The following is a 27,226-nucleotide window of genomic DNA, read 5'->3' as shown; positions in this document are numbered from 1 at the left end:
TAGCTGATTATATACACACTCCTCCCTAGTCCTGAATAGAAGATTATACACACACTCCTCCCTAGTCCTGGATATCTGATTATACACACACTCCTCCCTAGTCCTGGATATCTGATTATATACACTCTCTTCTCTAGTCCTGGATAGCAGATTATACAATACACACTCTCCTCTCTAGTCCTGAATAGCAGATTATACACACACTCCTCCCTAGTCCTGGATATCTGATTATATACACTCTCCTCTCTAGTCCTGAATAGCAGATTATATACACTCTCTTCTCTAGTCCTGGATAGCTGATTATACAATACACACACTCATCCCTAGTCCTGAATAGCAGATTATACACACACTCATCCCTAGTCCTGGATATCAGATTATACACACACTCCTCCCTAGTCCTGAATAGCAGATTATACACACACTCCTCCCTAGTCCTGGATATCTGATTATATACACTCTCCTCTCTAGTCCTGAATAGCAGATTATATACACTCTCTTCTCTAGTCCTGAATAGCAGATTATATACACTCTCTTCTCTAGTCCTGGATAGCTGATTATACAATACACACACTCATCCCTAGTCCTGAATAGCAGATTATACACACACTCCTCCCTAGTCCTGGATATCAGATTATACACACACTCCTCCCTAGTCCTGAATAGCAGATTATACACACTCTCCTCTCTAGTCCTGAATAGCAGATTATACTCATACTCCTCCCTAGTCCTGAATATATTATTATACACACACTTCTCTCTAGTCCTGGATTGCAGTTTATACACACACTCAGGGGCGCCTCAGGGGCCCGGGTCTGACGCCGCCCCCCCCTCCCTCACAGCAGCCCAGCACACAGCTGAGCTGCAGTTGGAGACTGTTTGTGGCTGCTGAGCATGTGGCTGCTGAGCATGTCGAAATGCCGGCGCCTATCTTTAGCCTCACGCCGAAATCCCGACGGATGGCATAAACCGGGGATAGTTAGGTGGTAGCCGCATGGGGGAGGGTTAGGTTTAGACACCCCCGGGGGGATTTAGGGTTAGGTACCCCCCGGGGAGGGTTAGGGTAGGGGAAAGGGGGCTGGGATTAGGCACCCCCAGGGGTAGGTTAGGGTCAGGCACTCCCCCCGGGAGGGTTAGGTCTAGGCACCATCCCGGGAGTTTTAGGGTTTGACACCACCAAGGGAGGGTTATGGTGAGGAGGGAGGGGACAGGGGAGGGTTAGCACACTTATGAGCCGCTGTTTGGATGTCCTCCCTTTGGGCTTCCGGCGTCGGTATGAGAACCGGCGGCTATTCAGCCGTCTGTATTTCATACCGGTTCCCGACAGACTGGTGTTGACATGTTAAATATGAACAAAGGACAGTTTACACACACACTCCTCTAGTCCTTGAGATAAGAATGTGCACACACTTCCCTCTAGTCCTGGACATTAGTGTATATTCACACTCCTCTGTAGTCCTGGACTTCATATTGTACACACACCTCTTTAGTCCTGGAGATTATACACATGCTCATCTTGCTATGGGTTTTGAGAAAGCCAAATAAATGATTTGATTTCCTTTATTTGGTCTTCTCCATATGCGTAGCGAAGACGATGCTCAGCACCTGCCGGCTGGTTATATTATGGATGTGGTAGGAATGGCTAGGAGCACTCAGATGCCATTGTGTCATTTGAATGTAACATTTTATTCATTAAATAGCTTTAGAGTTGATATTCAATGTAAATTAAAATATTTGCCTAATTACCCCCATTGGTGGAATCAGGATCAGCTCCAATGAATGCTGGGAATCCTCTCATCTGGTGAAGGTTGCTAGCAGTGGTCAGCGAGGAGGAAAGTTGGTTATAAGTGGATGATCGTGGTAAGCGGGCTGACTTCCTCTGGAACTGCACCAAGGGCTGGCTACGGACACCTGTACAAAGAAAAAGATAAATGAAAGAACACACAATAAACGTCAGTGGAATGCACAAACCATAGGCATTTTTTTTTTTATATTACTTATGTTACTATATTTACACTGAGATATTGAACAATTTTCATGGTTATTAACAAGTAATTACTGTGAATTTTAAAGTTTGTTTATTATCAGTTATTTATATAGGGCACACATATTCCGCAGCGCTTTACAGAGAACAATTTGCCATTCACATCGGTACCTGACCCAGTAGAGCTAACAATCTATGCTTCCAAATTCCTACAGATGGTCACACACATACACACTAGGATTAACTTTTGTTTATTGGGAGCCAATTAACCTACCAGTATAATTTTGGATTGTGGGAGGAAACCCACACGAGCACAGGGAGAATATACAAACTCCACACAGAGCCTTGGTGGGAATCAAACCCACAACCTCAGTGCTGCGAGGCAGTACTACTAACCATTACACTGTGCTGCAATGTTCTGTACAATATGTTCTGTTTGCTCATTTATTTATTACCAGTTATTTATGTAGCACACATATTCCGCAGTGCTTTACAAAGAATATTTGGAGATTCACATCAGTTCCTGCCCCAGTAGCTTACAATCTAGAAACATAGAATTTGACGGCAGATAAGAACCACTTGGCCCATCTAGTCTGCCCTTAAATATGTTCCCTATAACATATAAAAACACATACACTCTAGGGTTAAATTTTGTTTGGAGCCAATTAACCTAGTAGTACTTTTTGGAGTGTGGTAGGAAGCTGGAGTACCTAGGGAAAACCCATGCAAGCACAGGGAGGACATACAAACTCCACACAGTTAGGCTATGGTGGGACTGGAACCCACTACCTCAGTGCTGTGAGGCTGTACACCATTATATGTGCTAATGAAAAGTAGTACACAGAACATTCACATAATAGTGTTGAAAGAAGGAAGGAAATTAACATGGTCTTTAATGTCAGATGTAAATAAATATTTTAAACTTTTCACAAAAACATTAGTCAGCAGAAATTACCACTCTTAACAGTACATATTTAAAAAGTGAACGATTTTTTGACGTGTAATGAACTATTTTTACAACGATGAACGAAAAATGTTCCTTCCCTTAATGAAAATCGTTATGTTGGACAGTCTGAAATGGACGATGAACTACAAACTACAAATGGGAGCGCGCTTGAACGATTAACTGAATGATTTTTTGAACGATAATGACGTTGTTAACGACAAATTGTTCCAAAAATCGTTACGTGTGTATGCACCTTCTGCCTGGGGGCCTTTCCAGACTGGGCATACAACCCTGCTGCCAATTATGTCACCCAAGTCCCGTCATTTGGCCATATCCAAAACTGATTGTGCTTTGAGAAGATTATCACACTGACAACTCAACTAGATTGACAGGAGAGCTCTGGGTGAAGATAAGGGGATTGTAAAAAAAAAAAATACTGAAATTGTATGAAATGGCGACCTCTGCAGCAGATGACCCAATAAATGAAACGAAGACCAAAAAAGTAATTAGACGATTTACTATGGACAAATGTTAAGGGAAAATAAAAATGATAAGGTTGAGCCCCTTTAATATTAACAAATTTTTATTGGTGTAGATCTCTCACTATCACTATGTCTCTACAGTGGTGGTAACAAGGGGAATGGGGGGAGCATGTTGATGCATTATCAGATGAATACATTTAGACTAAGGATAGGGCTAGTTCCGGTGCTCACTGCTGATGATACCAAGTCTCCAAATAGGGGTGCTGCGGTCACAACTCATTTAGTTCTGTGCACGCAATTTGAATGCAGTTGCAGCCGGTTTGTGTTCAACTCTGTATTTGCAGTGACAGTTATCAACGGTAGCACTCAACAATCCAGTACCCTGGGAAGGGCGGACAGAAAGGATCACAGTCGCTGATAGGCAGTTAGTAGGTGCGTGCGTTAGAGAATTTAGAGTGCAAGCTCCACTGAGGCTTGGACATATGTAAATGATAAAATATTCTCTATAATACGGTTTTATTTAAATAAAGGTTGATAATAACAGTCATTTAATTATTTATGTGGACGTACCACATTGCACTACTACATTTACAATGTGTGACAAAAGCAAAACATGGAACTAAGGGCCTGAATCAGAGATGGTTGCTAATGCAACTGCTCTCACAATAGCGGTTGCAGGAATGTGCAAATGCTAATCTCAGCCGTCCTTTTGTGCTCCCAGTGCGATGGAGTGCATGAGCGGTGAGGTGCCCACTATCAGGCTCCGTGGTCCGTGCATTTGGGATGGAGATTGTAAACACACCAACATCCACGAAACATCAGTTGCACCATCAACATTTGCAGTAGCCTAGGGTCTACTCTAGCTACTCTCCTCAAATCCAATTAAACATTTCCTCTGAAGCATTGTATTTGCGATTGAGAATGTAGCAGTGTTTTCAGACACGCCTGTGACACTCCTCTAACACGCTCATGAAACTGACCTTTTTTTGCAATTACTTTAGGTCACCTCCCAGTCTCCACCCCGATAAGCCCTTTCTTAAGTGTTAGCAATTGCGTACACAATTACGAATGACATAGGACACCTTGGTTCGCATGTGCGCATTATTGGATTTCTGGACTTTTCAGGCATGCGCACTAGCAAAGCATCGCTAAACTGCGGGAACATCGGAATAACGTCCATCTCTGAATCAGGCCCATAGACACAGCAGTTATCTTTCCACCCTGTGACTCACCCTCTCTGCTACTTCTAGTCCAGTTTTACTGATAATAGTATACCATTCAGAGAGAGTCACAGACTTTGATCAAATTAAAGGCATATTATCCATTCACTGCAGTGCTACATAGCAAAAATATTTCAGATGTCAGATCATCATAGATGAGAGGTTTCCCTACGTCAAACGTGCTGTCTGCAATCCGCAATAAATAGGGTAATAACCGTTTAAACTGGAAAAATCTGTGTATGACTTCTCAGAATATTAGACAAATAACACAGTGTATTCACAGCAGACACAATGGCCTTCAGTACAGATTTAACTTTCAGTCCATAATTTATAATTTCCTGAGTCGGTTTTAAAATTTGCTAAAGCTCAGTCATCTATCTGAACACGAGACAGCCCAAACATGACAGTCTATGTAAAAATATATAAGCGGAAACAGTAAACTGACGCCATAAGTACAGAAAAATATGAAAAGTACCTGGGGAGCCCAGCAGAATCTGCACAATGTCCTCATATAGGATAAGTGTGGCCGGCCGCTCAGGAACCAGGTACAAGCTGACTGACGCATATACTGCAACAGCAAAAAGAGAGTATGTTAGTGACAATGGGGTGCAAATAGAGCATTAGATCTTAAAAAGGGTTGATCATACATCTTAGGTAATAGTACAGTTTTGGTAATGATTTGTAGTGTTTTTGACTTTGCTAACTGGACTGTTTTTGTTTTCTTGTTTTTTTTTTGGGGGGGGTTATTTGTGTCCTATCAGTTCACACATTTGAGGAAATTAAACTCAATTAACTCTGCTGTAACACATAGCAACCAGACAATGTCTATAGTTAATTCCATTGTTATTACTTGTGCACTAATTATCATATATCGAAGCCCTGTGGAATCATAATGATTCCACAGGGCTTCGATATACTGTCTGAAAGCAATCAATGTACATCTATTTACATTAATTCTTAAATGTCCACTCTGCCAATTTGAAACGTTGGGACACATTGTAGAGGTGTCTGATTTTTGTGAAGACTATGGAAGAGGACGGGAAATTACATTGGAAAAAGAAAGGGAAATGGATGACAGGAGACTGACAGAAATACCAAAGAATTCTTTCTTGTGACGGTGGATAAGAAGACAGGAAGCTAGACATATCCTGCCAGACAGAGCACAGGATGATGGAAGAACTACCAACAATAGTAAAGCAACAACATTGAACATAAGAGACACAGGGCTAGATTTAATGTGTGCAGTTTGTTAAAGCTTTGATTGATGGATTTAAAGCAGCAACAGGATTAGAAGCTAAACCATGATTTTTAGGATTTATTTATGTTGCTACTTTAAATCCATCGATCAAAGCTGCCGGTCATTGGCGGCTTTGACAAACCGCGCAATAGTAAATTTAGCCCACAGAATCTTACGCTGACAACAGAGCCGCCCTAAGCAATTTGATGCCCTAGGCCAGTGTTGGCTAACCTTGGCACTCCAGCTGTTATGGAACTACATAACCCAGCATGCACTGCTACAGTTTTGCTATTAGGGCATGCTAACACTGTGGCAGGGCATGCTGGGATATATAGTTCCACAACAGCTGGAGTGTCAAGGTTAGCCAACACTGCCCTACGCAATATTTTTGTTGGTGCCCCCTCGCATATAATCCCACCACCAAATTTAGTGTTTATATACGGACATCAAAAATAACACATTGATTTATGGTTTTTGTTAAAGAAACACGTGCTAAACGCACAAAATATACAACTATCCAGGCATCCTCCTTTGTCAGTCAGACTCATTATACTGCTGCCTGCTGCAGTTCTCTTCATTGCGGCAGGCCCAGGTAGGTGCAATGTCCCGGCTGCACCGCCGCTAGTTCCGCCTCTGACACAGCACCCCTCTCCATGTCTCCCGGCACAGCACAAATCACCCAGCAGCACAGATCACAGAGGCAGCCAACAACACTCATCATCCCTCTCCCACACAGCAATCCTCACCCAGCAGCACAGATCACTGCCTCACCCAGCCAGCATATAGCACCAGCACTCCTCTCTACATGCTGGGCTGACTTTATTCAAAACATTTTTATAACACAGGGGCCTATTCATCATACAAAACGCTAGTTACCGGGCTATTCATCATCAGGGGTCCGAGAGGACCCCTTGATATTCAGCAAACTCCGAAAACTGAAAGTTTTCGTAGTTTGCTTCCGAGAACATGCGCCATCTTCAGACGGCGCTTGTTCTTGGATCCCCGCTCCTTCCTATGGGAAGGAGTTCCGGGGATGCGAAGAGGGATCCCTCTGCCGCCACCTCACTACCTTCCCAGCAGCTTTGTGCATGCGTGTCCCCACACCGGAGCAATTATGAATTGCTCCGGTGTCACATTTCCATCTTAGGAAGTGCAATAGGCCCAACAGTCACTTACTTTTTAAAACTGGCTGGCTGCCTGTGCTGTTTTGCAGCTCCTGCTGAATCCTCCTCACTGCACTTTGTGGGGGTGGCGCTGGCAGGCTACAGGGAGTCAGTAGCCTGCTGGAAAGGCCCATGAGAGGAGGAGCTGCTACGGCTGGGCATGCGCATCAGCAATTCTCCAGAGACCAGCGGCAATTTTTGCTGATGCTCAGCCAGCAACAGCCTGCTGTTGCTGGCTGTGAACTGCCTGCTGCAAATGCTACCCATTTGAAGCTGAGAGCTCCGATCGCGGTCGCCTAACCACTATCAGAGCCCTGTCAATCAGGTGCCCCACCTCCGCAACCACCTCTGGCTGTTCTGCTGCTGCCTGCCCGCTCACTGTTTGCTGGTGCTGGGCCCGATCGGAGCTCAGCTGATTGCTGCTGCCAGGCCCAATCGGAGGGACGCTGCGCAGCACAAACTACCGTCAACCTCCATCCCTAGGTTGGCTTGGATGCCCCTAGGCTCTGGCTGACAGGATGCATGCATGCAACAATAGGACATGTCAGGTATACACAGCAAGCAATGCATTTATCATGCACCCGTTGTCTGCACCATCAACAAATGTAAGGAAAAAAAATGTGTAGCCATCACCTAGGTACAGTGCAGCCTAATTTTATCACTGAAACATGAGGAATGAAGTACTTGATACCTCAATGATGTCACTATTCGTCTAGTGTGTCAAGATACTGAATTATGATTGAACTGAATGAGTGCCTCCGCTGTGTGCAGGTGACCGATCTACTTTAAGCATACTTGCCTACTTTTGAAAAAGCTTTTCAGGGAGTTTGTGAAAGTAACACCTATGAGCGCACGTTAAAGTGGACGTGTACTGCTACATCTGGGGGGTATGTCAGAAAATTGACTTAAAGTGGGTACACATCTAGCAGATATATCTGCAGATCGAGTGATCTGCAGATACATCTGTAGATGATGGTCGTTCATATACACTGAACGACCATCATCTTCCAGGCAGCCGAGGGTTCTGCTGGCCGGGGGCGGGTCCGTCCCCCTCCCTGCATGTGTACGCGAGGTCTGCTGATCGACCGTGCACACAGCACGATGGACCAGACTAGCCTACCTTTAGGCTGTCCCTTCCAGGAGGGGACAGCCTGGACGACACTCCTCTCACAGCAGGTGGGCGGAGCGGGGGGCGTGGCGGCTCAACACGTCATCGTGGCCCCGCCCCCCGATGTTCAGAGCCCGTAATACAGGCACTTTACTGCGGGGGGCGGGGCTTCGATGACGCGATTTAACGCGAATCGCGTCATCTGATCCCCCGGCTGCATATTAAGTGGCCGGCAAACGGGGGGTGTGGGATGGCTGCGGCTGGTTCTGGGAGACTTGCTTTGCCTTCCGGGTGGTCGGGAGCGGCACCCGATTTTCGGGAGGCTCCCGACCAAATCGGGAGGGTAGGCAAGTATGCGATGGACAGATATGTCTGCAGATAGATCTGTCCATCGGCTGTGCAGCACAGCTGACACGATATATCTGTGAACGACATCGTTCTCAGACATATCGTTGGTACACACTGGCCGACACGCACCATATATATTGGCCGATCAATTGATCGGCCAATACATCTGTCAGTGTGTACCCAGCTTTACATCCAAATGTAAATGAGTCCCAAAGCAGTTAGTAAGATCTATTTGCTGATAACATAAAAAAAAATAAAAAACACTTTTCAGAAAATGCATGTAGCCATAGGAATCATTGTGCCTTATAACCAATGCAGGGACATTATACTAATGATCCCATTTGAATGTATATATCTCTGGGGTTTTTTTTTTAATATAGAACAGCTTTACAATGGGTGTAAGATGCAATCGAGGAGATTGCTAGACTATTCAGGGGGTCAAGGAGATTGCTACTATTTCAGGGAGTCTCCCCCACAATGAGGGAGAGTTGGCAAGTGTGACTTGGTATATGATAGACTAGAGACACCAAACAATATTAAACAGCATTACAGATGACCACTCCCATACACACACAGCTGAAACCAGCATGCCAGGAATTTCCTTATATCTGACCACAGAGGACAGGTGGTAAAATGAATGTCCCAAAACACTAAACAGATGCCAGTGCTTAACCCCAGCCCCACCAGGGAATCTGGAGAAAGTATTGGTCTCAATGCTTCAGAAAGCTGACCAATTTACATTGGCATGTTTACAGAGCAAAAGGACAGTTTCATGAAATGACCTATTAAGTAGGATGAGTTTGGAAATGAGTGAAAAATAAAGTAACCTTGTTACGTACAGTTGTTTGCGTAAGGAGTTACGGATTATTTTGTATTATGTAATGTCATGTTTTGACAAGGGCCATATTCTGCACAAGAGAGGCTTGCTAAAACCTAGTTCTAAATCTACTTATCCCCACTAGTTTATTTATGACACTACAGCTGAAGGGAAGCTAAGGCACTTCAAAGAACCCCTAAATCTGGTCTGACCTGCCTGCCAGCACTACAATATCCTGTTAGCAACAGAGGAACAATATCACAATCTTTAGGGCAGGGATGGGGAACCTCAGGCCCGAGGTCAGTGTAAGGCCCCCGGAATAATTTGATCAGGCCCTCTGAGTTTTAATCTGCTAGCCTCATTTGGCTAGCAGGGTGCCTAGAATAGCACCCTGCAGCCGGAATCTTTGCAGTAATGCCACCTGGAACATCCTTTGGAAGCTTTAGACGGTCACACCGCTGCCCTTACAGCTGCCCGGAGCATCCTCAGGATGCTTAGGGCATTGCTGTAATCACCAGCGATTGTGGCCCCGCCCCCGTGTGACATCAAATAAATTTTATAAATCAAAATGGCCCTCAGCAGAAATAAGGTTCCCCACCCATGCTTTAGGGTATATGACTGATTAAATGGTATTTAAATAAAATGAATAAATGAAAATAAATACAAAATACTTGCATCTTAGCATTATGTTTAAAACCAGCCCTGGAAGTAAACTGCAAATGATTAGACTCACAAGGTTCAGAATATAATTGCTAGTAGTTTACAGTAGTTATATATTTCCCAAACCAGTTACTGGTTAGTGCTATAATAATAATGAGCTTGATTCCACATGAAAGCATGACAATGGCAAAATGCACACACATAATATATACATACAAACATACATATGCTATATCTCACAATCCTTACGTGGAAGTCTATCCACACGCCAGGGCACGGAGTTGGTCACGTAGCCTCTTTTGCTAGCAGTGACGAGAACCCAGGTCCCTAGTCTGTAACTGATGCCAAGCACCGCCATACCATCCTGATCAGTGACGCCAGAAGCCAGGCCACTCTGATTCCCGAATATCTCCACCACAGCCGAGGCCAAGGGAGACAGGTCTCCATTCTCATACACCTGGACTTTTATGTGGACTTCTGCTGAGGACAAATATAGGAGTTCAGTAAAGTATAGACAAGACTTGCGACATTGGAACATTACAAGTTTATTATTCGTACACAGCACTAATAAAATGGCAAATCTGTAGGTACTTATAAAAGAAAACATTGACATATGCTGGCTAACCTTTTCTTGCCCATCAGACCTCCACTTGTAGCCATTTGATTATTCCCATATCATCTTTCCCATCATTTCACCTCTGTAGCTCATGCCTATTGACTGTGAACTTAAACAGCATGCATATTATCACATTGTGGCTATTTACTGGGAGGAACTCTAAAGTCCATGGAAGATACTTTGTGTATACAGTGGGATGTAGTTAATATACCGGAATCCCGAACAGCGGCCAGAAGACCGGCGCCAGAATCCAGAACAGCAGCCAGAAGACCGGCGCCGGATTCCGACATCAGTGGAGATGCAGACCCCGGAATCCCAACAGCTGGCATCCTGATTGTAAGTATATCGGACAGGTTAGATTATAGGCACTAACCGGGAGGGTTAGGGTTATGGTGCAGGTTAGGGAGTGTTAGGATACAGGAAAGGAGGGTTAGGGGGTGTAGGAGGGAGGGTTAGAGTACTTACTGTGCCCCTGTTGGGATTCTCAGCATCGGGATGCCGCTTTTGGTCTTTTGACAGCCGACATCCCGAGCTTCCATACCTAACCTGTATGCAGTATATCAGGGATGGGGAACCTCAGGCCCGGGGGCCGTATAAGGCCGCCAGAATAATTTGGTTTGGCCCTCTATTTTCTGCTAGCCTCATCTGGATAGCAGGATGTCTATAATGGCACCCGGCAGCCAGAATCTATGCAGTAGTGCCGCCTGGAGCGTCCTTAGGACGCTCCAGACAGTCACATCGCTGCCCTTACAGCTCCCCGGAGCATCCTCAGGATGCTCCAGGCATTGTTGTAATCACTGGCGATTGTGGCCCCGTCCCCGTGTGACATCATACGGAGGGGGCGTAGCTTGCACCAGCCCGCGAATAATGTTATATATATTAAAATGGCCCTCGGCAGAAAAAAGGTTCCCCACCCCTGCAGTATATACATAAATTTTTAGGCACTGTGCGGACAAAATTGGTGGTGGGTTCACTTGGTGACATCACTCCATTGCACAGCAGGCAGCGGTGAGCCGGAAGTTGACAGAGGTGAAAGGGCTAAAAGGTGAGTGTTGTACTATGTTTTGCATCTGAGGAAAATGTATTAAACATTTTATACGTCAGAGTAAAGTCCTGCTCTGTAGAGCTTATCATTTAGACTTGAGTGCTGTCCCTTTGCTATGCTTGTGTGAACCCTCTGGCGCTCACTGCTCGCTGCCCAGCCTCCGATAACTAAAATAATCAATATGGCCCTATATCTCCTCCAAGGGACAGACTGGGGCTGCTGAACAGCTCTGGCAGTCCCCCTTTGGCGTGCGCGTGCCCACAAAGGAGTTGTGGCCTCACCTCACAGGGGCGTGCCGCGAGTCACGGGGGCCTGGCCTCGCGGCATGCCCTCGTCTTTCAGGATCCCCGGCTGAGCAGAGCGTCGGGAAGCGGAGCTACTCGTCCAGGGTTTGATGCCGGACCGGCCCATCTGGCCATCGCCCCTTCTGGCATTTGCCAGGAGTTCCAGATGGGCAGTCTGGCCCTGTCTCCTCCTATCAGGGCCGGACTGGGACTAAAAATAGGCCCTGGCATTTAAAGAGCACACAGGCCCACCTTGCGTCAGCATCTGTTTCCTGGCATAGACTCCTCCCCTTACTATTCCTGACCCCACCCACTTCTTAGTCTATGCTCTTACATATATAATTAATATCAGAACAAAAGACAAGTACACATCATTCTCTATTAAAATACATACAACAGAGCACATCCTGCAGGGGAGTCAAACATTTGGTATTGTGTTGGTTCTGTTAAGCTATGTACACACCTATAGATATATATGTCCAATTCGTGTGGTGGGACAGAAAATCTGTGAATGTATGGGAGCAAATAACAATAGAAATTTGCTCCCAGATGCTGGAAAATGGACCAGATTTTCTTTCCCGCCAGACAGATTGGACAGATATCTATAGGTAAAGCTGGCACTTCACTGGTGTAGGTCATACACAAAAGAAAGGGGAAGGCATTTTCCCCAAGCCCTAGTTTAGCAGCTGTAGAAAATTAGATAGTGTTCACTGTAGGACTTTTTAGGGAAGGGGTGCTGAACGCAGAGGACACATCTGTGCACACCAAAGCAGAGCCGTAACTACACATTTTGAGAAAAGGTCATGTGTGCCGCCATCCATAGGGGCAGCACGGCGAAAAATTCAAGTGTGGTCTTGCTGGGAAGGGGCGTAGCCACCTAATTTTTCACGGTACGCCACACGGTAGTGTCTCTGTCACATTCCGTCACACAGTAGTGTCCTTTTTTCACATTACGTCACATGGTAGTGCCCCATAGTCACGTTACGTCACACAGTAGTGGCCCTTAGTCACATTACACCACATGGTAGTATCCCTTCATCATACTACACTGCACAGTAGTGTCCCTTATTCCTGTTACATCACACAGTAGTGCCCTTTCTCACCTTTCGTCAGACAGTAGTGTCCCTTTTTCATGTTACGACACACAGTAGTTTCCCTTTTTCACATTACATCTGTGTCCCTTTTTCACGTTATGTCACACAATAGTGTCCATTATTTACATACACAAACATGAATATTTGCCCATAACAAATATTATAAGATAGAAATATTATAAACAATATATTGTATACAATATTAATACTACATGGATCTGCAGGTTTGAAACAGCAACATACTAAAAAGGAATAGAGGGAGACAGGAAAAGAGTAGGAAAGGGGGGAGCCAGGAGAAAAAAAATAGAGGAGAAATTTGGGCAGCTGGGGAGAGAGAAGGAAAGAGGGGACCAAACATAGGAGAATTAGGGAGAGCCAGGAGAGAGAGAGGAGGAATAGGAGGAACAGGGGTAGAGAGAGAACATGGGGAGCCAGGAGAGACATAGGAGAAATATGGGGAGTGGGAAGAGAGAGAGAAGAAATAGGGAGAGCCAGGAGAGAAAGAGAAGGTTTAGGTTGAACCGGGAGAGAGCAGAAATAGGGAGAGTGACGAGACAGTGAAAGAACAGGTTGAGCCGAGAGAAAGAGAGGAGGAATAGGAGAAGCCGGGAGAGACATAGGAGGAATAGGGGAAGCCGGGAGAGAGAGAAGGAATTGGGGAGGCCGGGAGAGACATAGGAGAAGGGAGCTGGGAGAGAGTAGGAAGGAATTGAGAAAGAATAGAGAGAGGAGGAATAAGGGAAGCCGAGAGAGACATAGGAGAAAGAGAGGAACCTGGGAAAGAGAGAGAAGGAATAGGAGAAGATGGGAGAGAGAGGAGAAATAGGGGAGACAGGAGAGACATAGGAGAAAGAGGGGAAGCTGGGAGAGACATAGGAGAAAGAGGGGAAGCTGGGAGAGACATAGGAGAAAGAGGGGAAGCTGGGAGAGAGAGGAGAAATAGGGGAAGCCGGGAGAGACATAGGAGAAAGAGGGGAAGCTGGGAGAGAGAAGAGGAATAGGGGGAGATGGGAGAGACATAGGAGAAAGAGGGGAAGCTGGGAGAGAAAGGAGAAATAGGGGAAGCCGGGAGAGACATTGGAGAAACAGGGGAAGCTGGGAGAGAGAGGAGAAATAGGGGGAGACAGGAGAGACATAGGAGAAAGAGGGGAAGCTGAGAGAGAGAAGAGGAATAGGGGAAGCTGGGAGAGAGAGGAGGAATAGGGGGAGATGGGAGAGACATAGGGGAAAGAGGGGAAGCTGGGAGAGAGAGGAGGAATAGGGGAAGCCGGGAGAGATAGGAGAAAGAGGGGAAACTGGGAGAGAGAGAGAAGCAAGAGTGGAAGCCAGGAGAGACATATGAGAAAGAGGGGAAGCTGGGAGAGAGAGAGAAGCAAGAGTGGAAGCCAGGAGAGACATATGAGAAAGAGGGGAAGCTGGGAGAGAGGAGGAATAGGGAGAGATGGGAGAGTCATAGGAGAAAGAGGGGAACCTGGGAAAGAGAGAAGGAACAGGGGGAGATGGGAGAGAGAGTAGAACTAGGGGGAGATGGGAAAGACATAGGAGAAAGAGGGGAAGCTGGGAGAGAGAGAGCGAGAAGGAATAGGGCAAGCCGAGAGAGACATTGGGCTCTTTTCAATTCAATGCAAATTGAATAGCGCCAGTAATGAGCTCCCGGAGCGATTCAATTCAGAACGCTGCTAAGTCTGACTAAGGATTTCTTCTCACATAGCTCCTGGGATGCAAGCAAAAATCCGACAAAAGTCCAGGCGCAATGCTGTTTTCTGCCCTTAGCGCGGCGAAAACAGCATTGCGCCGGGAGGTTTATATGGAGAACGCCCGTTCTCACGACTAAACACCCTGTTTAAGGTGCAAGGGGTGAGAGAAGGGCATTCTCCGACCTAACAGCGCGCAGAATTTAATAGCTCTGGGAACTCATTCCCGATGCTATTCAATACGCGTTGCATTGAATCGAGCCAATAGGAGAAAGAGGGGGAGCTGGGAGAGAGAGGAAGAATAGGGGGAGGGGAAGCAGTGGGGAAGTCGGCGGACGCAATGCCGACCGCCGGCCTCCCGACTGCTTAATCGCGGGAAGGGTTAAATGACAGGCGTCAAGATCTCGAGTTTTCAGTTTACCTACGCCGGGAGACCTGCGCCCAGCATTCCGGTCGAAGGGATGCCGGGTGTGGACAGCCGCGAAGGGGGGGTGGGGTGGAGGATTAGGTTTAGGGCTCACGGGGGGGACTTAGGGTAGGGCACCCCCCTGGGAGGTTAGGGTCAGGTTAGAGGAAGGGGGGGCTAGGGTGAGGCACCCCCAGGGGGAGGTTAGGGTTAGGCACCCCCAGGGGGAGGGTTAGGTTTAGGCGGCAGGGGTTAGGGTTAGGCACCCCTAAGGGAGGGTTAGGGGGGGGGGAGGGTTAGGAAACACTTACCTTTTGCCGATCGGCATTTTCACCCTTGCCGGGCAGACGACGTCGGGATTTGAACCACTGGCCATGCGGCCGGCGGTAAATCATACTGATTCCGATGGGAGATAGAGGGTAGTAATAGGGGGAGAATGGAGACAGGAGGAATAAGGGCAGGCAGCACAGTTAAGGAATAGGGGGAGATAAGAGGGGAATAGGGGGAAACAGAAAAGAGAGAGAAAAATCAGGGGAGATTGAAGAGAGAGTAAGAGGAGGAATAAGGTGAGATCAGAGACAGAAGGAAATTAATGGCAGAGATGGCAGAGAGAGATACCTCTGGAGTGTGCAGAGTCACCATATGCAGTCCCCTGTGAAGCAGCGTCCTGCTGCACTGTGTAGCTGATGCCCGGGTTTCATTAGCAGCATGGAACCCGGAAAGTGCGCCTCCTCTGAATGCCGTGTACTGTGCCTCAGCTCCTCTTGTGGCTCCGCCTCCCATGCAGCAGACTGTCTCCATAGCGGGGGCCCAGATTCCCATTGCCGTGGTACTTGGTCACGGCTGCGTCATGACGCGCTGCGTCACGATGCGGCTGCGCATTTGTGACGTCTGTTTGCTGAGCAAGGTGCCTCCCGGGAGGGTGTACTGCCGGGTAAGCCTGGCTCAGCCAAAGCGGCCCATTTGGCATTTGCCAGAAGTGCCCGATGGCCAGTCCGGCCCTGCCTCCTATTATTCTATATAACCTGCTTTATGACTAATCATATAACCTCAATATACAACTTATTTTTTTCTCCATTTGACCTCTCCCTATAACACATTCTGTTACTCCATATAACTAGTGCTATGATTTCATATAACCTCTCCCTATATATCCTAATATTATTTTGTAAACCCTTTTATAACAATAATTATTGTTCTATTTTACATATTTATATAGGGCATGGTACTTATTTGTTCAATCTTACCATGTATAATCCTCTATTTGTTACCATAAAAGCTCTCTGTGCTAGTTGGGTAATTGAAAAAAAAAAAACAAGGTGGCAGGTCTTGGGCCAGTCTCCCAGGCATTCACTGGATGTGAATGGGATGGCAGAGTGTTCCTGTTGTCTTGGTAACAACTTCATTCACAAGCTCCAGGCTCACAAACAGGCAAAAAGAAATAGAGGGGAGAAGGGGGCACGGAAGGGGCGAAAACATTGATAAAATTGATGATATAAGAAACAGATTATGGGCCGAATTGAAATTAACGTAGAAAAGCCATTTTTTGCGAAAAAGTTTCGACGCTGATGTCATTTAGCCAGTGGAAACGTATCCCCGTATTCAATTATTGCAACTTTTCACCGGTGCGAAAACACAATGCAATGTACCCGGCGGAAAATTTTCGCCTATGAATAGCTAACGAAAAAAAGTGCAAATTTGTGGTTTTGGGGTGCAAAGGTGGGGAAATCACCCTGCACCCTTAGGACAGGTCCCCAAAAGTAAACTGCGTCAAAAAAATCCTAAAAAATTTTAAAGAACGTCCCAAAAGATGACTTTGAAAAATGGGGCGAAAAAGTACAAAGTTGGGTTACAAACCTAAAAACTAGCGAAATAGACTTTGGGGGGGTCTGCATGTATGGGGGAGGGTTTTTTGTGTTTGCAGGTGCTTGCTGAAGGTGCGTTTTAAAACCTCACTTTTGCGATTTTTAACCATGCTAGCGCCCATTTTCATGTACCCCAAATTTGCTGGAACTAGTTATTTTCAGGAAAAACAACTGCTAAATGCTATTCTTCACAAATTGTGCAAAGACGCTAATTAGCAGCTATTGAGAGAATTTAAGTACCCGAAATACCTTCAGCAGGTCTTTTCGGGGGTATCTATAGTGATCCCCAATGTTAGTGCATCTTTTGGGGGGTGTCAGGCTGATTTCCCCAAAACTGACAGCACTTTTCTCCTCTTTGCGTTTCGCCGGGTTCCGTTTTCGCGTCCTTTAGAATTGAATGCGGCGATAATCAGGGACGAGCGCAAAACTTTTCCGCAGGTAAAACCAGCGATGACGGCGAAAAGTACGGCATGCGAAAAGCGGCCGACTTTTCACAACTAATTGAATATGCCCCTATATAATGATTATATAAAGTGAGAAGACCTAGAAGATACATTATCATTGAGCAGGGTAAGTTATAGTGGACTAGCACTGCCAGGAGATGGAGGGCCAGGACTCCAGGGGCATAAAGGGACATGACAGCTCTGACATGGATGGAGGAAGAGGACATAGGGACAAGAGTGGAAAACAGGGCTATCAGTGGATAGCCAGATTTAACAGGTAAGTGAAAGGATGGGTCTGTCCATAAATTAGGGGACAGAAGGTTGGATATTGTTAGATGTAGACTCTGTCCTGGTTTTTATGGGACCCCTAATCAAAGTGGAAGAAGAATGAGAAGACAGTGGGCCTCTGAGTTGGACTGCGGCCATAGAAGTGGCATTTTGCATAGGTATTTGGTAGTGGAACAGCACTGGAAGGGTAACATATGTGCCAGGTTTGTACAAGGAGAAACCAGTAATATATACACCTAGTTTACATCTGGAGATGTGGCTTGACAGCGTTATTAGGCATTGCTACAGTTTCAGTACACAATTCGTACACAGTATACTTAAATGAAATATTATCAATGGCGGATTTTACTGCAGCCCCTCAGTAAAATCATCCATCTCAGTGAGCCAGTTGCAGTCCGTGACTGCACTGACTACACTGTGACTGGCAGTGGCTTCCCATTGGAAGTACTTCCTGCCAATCACACACAGCACAAGCAGTCTCAGGGGTAGGTACTTTCTCTCCCTGGGACTGCCAGTCCAGTCTGCCTTCCGGGCAGCCCAATCCGGCCTCTAGGGGCTGCAGCCGATGCAGTCCCTAGAAGCTGGTGTTAAGCTCAGTCCCACCGCCGCATGTGCCAACACCTGCCAGATCCATTGCTCAGGCGACAGAACCCAGACGCCAGGACTACTGTTTCTTCCTGCAATGCAGGCAGCAACAGCATGGGCAGCCCCTCTCATCCAAGAGGGTAGGAGCCGCTGCTGAATATCATATATACTCTCGTAAAATATACTGTAGTCCAGGGGTCTTCAACCTTGGCCCTCCAGCTGCTGTGGAACTACACATCCCAGCATGCACTGCCACCTTTTTTTATATAACAGCATGCTAAAACTATGGCAGTGCATGCTAGGATGTGTAGTTCCATAGCAGCTGGAGGGCCAAGGTTGAAGACCCCTGCTGTAGTCAGTCTGTGTTATTCATAATTTACCATTTAAAATAAAATACATCCATTGTATTCTCCTTAAAAAATTAATGGGACTTTGCGTTCCTTCCACAGAATGATTGCAAATATCATTAGTGACAAAAGTAACAGTATCAGTGGGAGGGATCAACATACACTCAGCCAATCAGAAGCGGCTGACAATAATGATTATCAGTGATTATTTTGCACCAGAGGTCGAGCATTCACAAATTGCATTTACACTCAACTGTACATAAGCTGCAATATGAACATCAGAGTTTTCTCTTACTGCCACTAGGAAAATAGTGTGGCCTAGTGCACAATTTATCTCTAAGCTATGCAGCCTATGCTGTGCACACAACAAATATATACGGCTCAGAGTTTCCCCTAAATTTGGGTACATGCTAGAAGATATGTTGTCCAATCCGGCGGATCGGGCCGACATATTGTCCACATTAGCCAATGTGAACCCACTTCGAGCGACCATGCGTGCTACCACACGGTCGTTCATCGCATCAACAGACAAAACTTCATGTTGCTCAATCTATCAATTTAATGAACAACCCCATGCTTGTGCAGGCAGTTGGTGAGCGACATATCGTGTGGTTGTTCGCCAGTTTCTGCGGTGCCAAACGACCGCACAACATGTCGTTCATCGTATCATGCGTCGGTCGGGTACACACATCATCTAGTGTGTACCCGGCATAACACAATGAGGCCAACTTTACTCACAGTGACATCCTTTTATCAGTACTATATCTGTGGATTGCATGGAATAGATCTCACACAGTTTCTCTGGTGGTCCTCTCACTGTGGGGTCTTCTTGGAAAGCCAAATAGAAAAAATATGTTATGTATTCTAAACCCATACCATAAAGAAAGGAACAGACATGAGAGGAATTAGATATGAGACATCAGAAGATTAATGCAAGCTACAATTAGTGTGAGGGCAGAGGCCTTGCAGGAAAATATTAGACATAATGCATGTTTTTCTGACCTACTTTAATCAGTTTTTTTTTTAAATAAATGTTAAAAATAAAAAACATTTGTGTACATCATTCCCTCTTTAGCTACCAGCTAATTACAAAGCAAAGCAAGGGATGTGCTAAATTTTCATTCTGCATCAGCGACACCACTTTGTATGTTTTGGCAGTAGAATGTTGCCTATGGTGTGGTTGGAGTAGAACTGACAACACCTCACCACTGAATGAACTGAGAAATGTCATCCCATGTCTGTTCATACAGTATATATGTTGGAATACTGGGGAAACCTGTACACTACTTCACACCCATCCATCAAACGTAAAGAGCACTAGTGAGGTCGGCACTGATAATGGACTATTAGGCCTGGCTCACAGCAGGTGTTCCAAGTCATCCCAATGGTGTTTGATAGGGTTGAAGTCAGAGCACTATGCAGGCCAGTCATATTCTTGCTTTGCCCACAAGGTCATTGTCATGCTCAAACAGGAAAAGGCCTTCCTCAAATTGTTGCCACAAAACTGGATGCATACGATTCTCTAGAATGTATTGTATGCTGTACCATTAACATTTCCCTTCACAGGAATTAGGAGGCCCAGGCCAAACCACGAGAAACAGTTGTAGACCATTATTTCTCCTCCACCAAACTTTACAGTTTGCAATACAAATACAGGACTGTTGTCCAGGCATCCACCAAAGTCAGATTCGTCCAACAGACTCTGAAAGGTCATTCGTCACCCCCCAGAGAACACATTTTCATTGCTCCAGAATCCAATGACGATGTGCTTTACACATCAGCAACAAACATACTATGGCAGTGCCACGTTGAAAGTCACTAAACTGTTCAGAGTGACTTATTATGCTGCTTATGTTACACTATGGAAATTGCATGCTCGATTTTATCCACTTGTTAGCATTAGGTGTGGCTGGCATGGCCAAATACATTAATTAGGTGCTGTGTGCACATACTTTCAGCCGCCCAGTGTACTTATTGAAGGGCTGATTATGACATTTTTGGGAGTCAGCGAGGAGTTTCCTTACTATAGAAGATTAAAATTTTAGTACTTTGTATGGTCATATTTTTACATAACAAATGAATAAAGAATTGTTATGGGAGTGTCGAGGGGCATCGGAACAAAAATTTTCATGGGAGGGGGGGGGGACCAAAAGGTCAAGGCCTGGAGCCTCTTGTCTCTTTTTCTCGCGTTTGATTTACGACAGCTGTAGCAGTGACAGTAGATATACAAAGACTCTCAATCCTATGTTCATTTTCGTCAGTGTTTCGGGGGTTGGCCAACCCCAGTTTAACTTTTAATTTTACTATAAAAATGTGTTTATACATTATTAAATAAATATTATTATTAACTACCAATTCGTACAATAGCTGTTAGAAAGATAAATTAAATTGTTCATATTAAAATTTTAAATTTTTCATGGTCATTATGGTCAGGTTTAGGTACTAGGGGGGAGGGTTCGGTTTAGGCAGCGAGAAGAAAGGGTTAGGGGTAAGAAGAGGGGGGGGGCTAGGATACTGACCGGCAGGTGTCGGTAGCCTTTCCCTGTTGAGATGTTGGCATCAGGATTCTGACCGCCAGGACCCCGAGCGCTGACATCCTGTACCCAACCCTAACAAAGGTTTAATGGCGGAGACATCACAGATTTCTCAGACACTGCTCTAGCCATCATAGAGGATACTCTAGAACAGTGGTCTCCAACCTGTAGCTCGCGAGCTACCGGTAGCTAACGATCTTAATTTTGGTAGCTCACCTAGCTGCAGCACTGCCGAGTAACCTAGGAGGAATTGACACTTCAACACCATGGGTGGAATCACAGGGAAGCACGTCAGGTGAATGCCACAGCCTCTACAGCAATCGCCTGACATGCTTCTCCGTGGTTCCACCTACAGCATCTACGTTATGGTGGAGAAAGTGACTCCTGCCCAGCCCTGCCAGAAAACCACACAGCAGCCCTGCCTATATCTTTTGCTTTTTTACTGCACGTACCTCCTTGGAGCCAGTAATTAACAGTGAAATGTTTTATTTACAGACTACAACAATATCACTGTAATAATTAAATGCATTGTTATTTTCTATGAAACATTTTTTTTCATTAAATTACCTTCAATTGTTCGGTTACCAGGCAGATTTTTTTTTCTACAATTTTAGTAGCTCTTCAGGAGGTTAAATTTTTCTAAAGTAGCTCACACCTCAATTAAGGTTGGCGACCACTGCTCTAGAACTATATTGGAACGTTGATGAGGAGCAATTCACTACGCTCTGGATGGCATGCCATATATTGTTAATGGGGTTCAGTGCTGATGGAGGGGTTTTACTGAATCCCCGCTAGATCAATGGGTCTATTTAGCAAGACAAATTTTACTTAGATCTTGGGGAAACTAATATTTCAGCACAATTTAAGTAATACAGCTATTTAGGAAAGGGTTAACGGAGAAGATAACACAATTAACTTCTTTGTTAATGCCCAAGCCTTGGAATAGTGGTTTGCACCCCAAATTAAGGAATGGCGCGTGCAATGGATTTAAGACTCTGTTTAATTGGTTAATTTTTAATTAACATTTTTGTGATCATAGCTTTCTCATGCACCCCTGTGTAAGCTCATTTGTTAGCTGTTTTCTTGGTAGTATTACAGCAGCTATGTTTGACGACTGTCTCACCTTTAAAAGCTATAAGTTAGTTGGCAGGTGAGCTTTAATCCAGTGTGACAGTAGTTACCATGTTTTCAGAATCATGACTGATAGTGTAGGACCTGCAAAGAAATGGGGTCATATATCTCAACATGTCCAACCTCAAGTCGGAGCAAGCGCTATACAAGAAATAGAAGCAAGTCTTTTCGGACTTCTGAAAACAAGGCTACCTGGGACTTCACAGTGACAGTGTGTTAACGCAACTACTGTCCCTAAAAAGGTTTTGGTTGCACAGCGGGGAAATAATTTTAATAATTGATAAGATACTGGGGCCTATTCATTAACACATAAAATTCGATGGAGGTAATTAGGTTTAGAACTCGCATGGAGTTCTACCTAATTACAGGAGGAATTAATCATTCCTCCTCTCCATAAGTATCAATTCCGAAAAGCTGTCATTTCTGCGATGACAGCTTTTCGGGAAAGTTTTCCCTCTCTACACTGCATTACCGCAGCTGGAATCCGTGCTGCGCATGCGCTGTTACATTTGTAAACCCAGCGCATGCGCACTACTTAGAGCTGCGGTAATTTTGTGTACACCACCCAACCCTCCCTCCACTCACCTCCCCCCACGTCCCGCACTTACCTGCCCACGCAGCAGCCTCCAGCTTCGTCCTGCTGGTCTGTCACATGGTCTCCCAGCAGATCACAGTACAGATTAGAAAAAAAATTTTTTTTTTCTAATCTTTATTGTGTTCTGCTGGGAGAACACAGTGTCAGACCAGCCTCTGGAGCCAGAGGACGCACCAGAGCGCCGAAGGGAGACGTCGGGGGGCCTGTCCAGCTGTAAGCAGGTAAGTTTCACCTGCTATTCGCCACCTCACAGTGGCGGATAGCACCTCCATCAAATTCCGAAAATTCATTATTTTCGGAATTGGATGAATACCATAATTTCCACATCCCCATACTAATGTATGGTGAGTGTGGAAATTAACGCAGGGGAACTTAACCAGGAGATATCAGTGATATCTCCTGCGTTAAGACACTTCATGAATACTAAAATAACATTATTTAAGGAAAATGTCCTTAAAAATATTAATTTAGTGTTGATGAATAGGACCCACTGACCGAAAATATTTGAGCCAATATTGCGATTATTGCTAAAATAGATAAATTTACTGTGCACATGCATTACCTGGTCATGCGTAATAATGCTTGCTCCATTCACCACAGCATTATGGTGATGGTGAATAGCTCATCCATGTCATTTAGGAGGAGGCATTTTGCCAGGGCTGGCAAGGATCCCTTGCATGTTAAATAGTGTCAGTAATACATTTTATATTGCTGTAATATGCAGTGATACAGAGTGAGTTATCAACACGCACTAGCCGCCATTGATAAATATACCTAGTATTGAAATATATGTTTAATAAAGAGTGGATAAAGTCATAACAACCAATAAGATCTTTGCTTTCTTTACATTAAATTGCACAGGTCTGAGCTTATTGATAGCTATGATGCCTACAGATTTGTACCATTGCTCCATATTGGTACAATAGAGACTGCAATGTCACTCTTGAAGGTGTCCTTATTATATACCCAGGTATTTTAAGTTTCCAGTGTGTTATAAAATATACATTTGTCACTAAACTATTATATATTTACAGAAACGTGCTAACTTCCATATAGAAAATGTATGTTACTATAGTTACCCTGTAATCTGTGATTTATATTTGTATAGAACACCAGTAACTAAAGTTGTAAACACACAGAATTTCATCGGACACTGATTCCTCTTGAAGCAGAGTTGCCAGCAGACAAGTGAGACCGTCGTCTACTAGGAAGACAGCTGTGAGCAGAGACAGCTGATATCGGAAGAGACTAGAAATAGAGACTGCTAATATATAGATTTCCCAAGAGAAACCTAACTAAAGTAGTCAGAGACATAGCCCTAATCATGTGAGATCACAAGGGGTATTACTTACCCCTCCTCTAAACTGTATGAACCCAAAGGAGAGGATGTAATGTGATATCAAGATATTTACTCCCTTAGCTGTTATCATCATAAAATACCCTATTAAGTCATCGTATTTACAAATAAGAAAACTAATTTCAGGCTAGAACCGGGTAATAGAAATATATTATGACACTGGTCTCTGGCCTGTGTATAACGACTAATTGAAATAACATCTGCATTCAGATCCTCCTATCTGCATCTGTGGACAGACCCGTCATTTCTAAGCCCCAAATGTATCCCCACCCATTACATCACATACTAGAATCACCCCAGAGACCATTACCTCCCTCCCCTAACTGTGCTACAGTAATCCATATACACATACTCCTCCCCAGGAAATATTAGCTCCATTCACTGGATGCACATTTCTGTTACAGACACCCAAGCAAATGAATGGAGTCAGTGTATCTGAAAATAGTAGTATCCACGGAAAATGGTCACCCCAATATCTTCCCTGACCAATCAAACAACAGAAGTCCATCTCCTATCAGAGACCAGAACCTCCCTCCAATCAGACTCCCTGCATAAACGAAATGCCCCAATCCATCATTTTTTTCTTAACAAAAGAACCCCACAATATAACACCCCAGAATGACTAGCTTAGGTACATATATATCCATCACACAATACATGTATCTATACCTAGCATAGCTCCCTCCACCTCCTCTGACCCTGCTACCTCCCCATTTCATTGTCTCAACCTCCTTCAAGACTTACCCTGAGGCATTGGGGGCTCCACCAGTGATTTCCCATGGCAACCTATGCAGCACATCACAAATAGGACCACCAAAGGGCTGCAGATCCCTCCACAAGGCATCCCTAAATCCACTGCAAGCCCCATGCTTCCCATTCGTCACCCCTCCATTCTTCCTTCTCTATACACTGTTACAGACAGCTTATGATTCTCTTCTTCTCTCCCCCTCCCTTTCTCTCCTCTGCCACACCTCCCCTTCTTTTTTTTCCCACTGGAAGCCAGCGCCATCTACTGGGGACTGCGGGTAAATCTGGAAGACTCACTGAGGTGAGAATAATGCTTCACAAGCAGAACATCATAGATACAAGGGGCTCACTCACCGCCAGTGATGCTTGGGCCCCCTCCCTCTCGACACTGAGTCTTATCCTATTATGCACCAAGACTCTGACTTCACGGACACACATGACACAACGTGTGTGTGTGCTAGTGCTAACACATATATACACACACACACACATTATATATATATATATATATATATATATATATATATATATATACATATACACATGTATACATATTCACATATATACATGCACTGTGTGTATATATATATTTGATCCGACATTCATATATACATATTCCACACATTATAGATAGCTATATATATATATATGTATATATATATATATATATAATATATATTATATATATATATATATATACATATATACACACACACACATACATCTATATAATAGCAGTGGACTGGCACTAGAGTGTAGCAAGTGGTAGAAAACGCCTGTGTGCCCTCCTATAATAGTATACAGAGTAGCAAGAAACAGTGGCACATTAGGTCTTTTAAAATAGACAAATTACACTGCTGGCATATAGCAGTTGTTTAGTCCAACGTTTCAGTTTTATTAACCTTTGTTAACCTATTTTAAAAGACCTGAAGTGTCGCCGTTTCTTGCTACTGTATATATATCTATATATATATATACACACACACACACACGTGTTTGTATATACGTACATACTATATGTATATATTCTCTGTAAAGCGCTACAGAATATGTGTGCGCTATATAAATAACTGGAAATAAATAAATAATATACACACACATACAGTAACACACATGAATTGGAGGAACCACAGCACATATCAAAGATATCTGCTGCAGTTCCTTCTTGTTACATTCAGGGGACCGTTAATATTTGCAGGATCCCCCTGAAAATGGGTATAACCTACTCTTTAATACATATGACATTTAGATACTAACAGACTGGTTACTTAAGTCATAGTGGATATATTTATGCTTTAACAAATTGTTTCTTTAACACGGGTGTCACTTAATTGGGTGACACCCGATGCAGCTGGCAGGATTTCTTAAATGCACGCACAAGGGGGCGTGGCCTCACTTCATGAAGCCATACCCCCTTATGCGTGCCAATCTTGGGGGCGTGACTTAGCCATCGCATCACAACCATTAAATAGTAAAACCATCGCAATGGTTCTACATTTGCCCTGAAAGGGGCAGAGCCTCTGTGAAAGGGGGTGGAGCATCACAGCACATCCATCCACGTCACTGTGTGGGCATGCCCAGAGATTCTCCAAGATGCTGGGCTGCCCCCAGGCTCCCCCTACACTGAGAATAGATGTCGTGCGCATGTGCACGGCATCTATTCTCCTGCTGCACACATGCTGCCTCGGTATGCAGAGCAGCAGGGCTGGCAATAGAAATCTTCGGGCCTGTTACACTGATATCTCTGGGGCCCCCACGTCAACCCCTCCTCCACACAACCCACACATCTATATTTTATTTATATATATATATATATTTTGTAACAATACACACAAGCGGCGGCACTCAGAGGCTGTTTTGAAAAGGTAAACTCCGTGTATTTTAAAAATACATAAACAAGAACTGATACCAATGTTCCGTCCCTTTGTCATAGTCCCGAAACGTTGGTGTCTGTTCTTGTTTATGTATTTTTAAAATACACAGGGTTTACCTTTTCAAAACAGCCTCTGAGTGCCGCCGCTTGTGTGAATTGTTAAAGTGGATAGATTTGTCCGGAGGGAGGGCATCGGAGCTATTGGAAACCCACAGGAAGAGTGCCATACATTACATACACGCACACAGTATATCAGTAATATATATATATATATATATATATATATATATATTATATATACACACACACACACTGACACACTCAAACAAATCTACATATACACATACATGAAAACCC

The 27,226-nt window shown here is 44.6% G+C and overlaps 1 protein-coding gene across 3 annotated transcripts in view; it reads right to left on the bottom strand.

Annotated features, from left to right (window-relative positions):
• FAM171A2 (family with sequence similarity 171 member A2) overlaps positions 1–25,189 on the bottom strand; it is a 64,511-nt gene extending 39,322 nt beyond the window's left edge. For all 3 annotated transcript variants that reach the window (XR_015878258.1, XM_088470665.1, XM_088470666.1), the window contains exons 1-4: positions 24,994–25,189; positions 10,215–10,442; positions 5,108–5,200; positions 1,747–1,911 (exon numbers count right to left, since the gene is read on the bottom strand). Coding sequence is in view for 2 of the 3 variants with exons in the window: in XM_088470665.1 (XP_088326791.1) it covers positions 1,747–1,911; positions 5,108–5,200; positions 10,215–10,442; positions 24,994–25,126 (619 nt within the window). In the remaining variant the exon portion in view is untranslated. The remainder of the gene's footprint in view (positions 1–1,746; positions 1,912–5,107; positions 5,201–10,214; positions 10,443–24,993) is intronic.
• Positions 25,190–27,226: the final 2,037 nt, after the last annotated feature.

The sequence above is a fragment of the Taudactylus pleione genome, unplaced genomic scaffold (genome assembly GCF_031769625.1).
Source record: "Taudactylus pleione unplaced genomic scaffold, aTauple2 ptg000102l, whole genome shotgun sequence".
NCBI lineage: Eukaryota > Metazoa > Chordata > Amphibia > Anura > Myobatrachidae > Taudactylus > Taudactylus pleione.
This window is presented reverse-complemented; position numbering and strand designations above follow the sequence as displayed.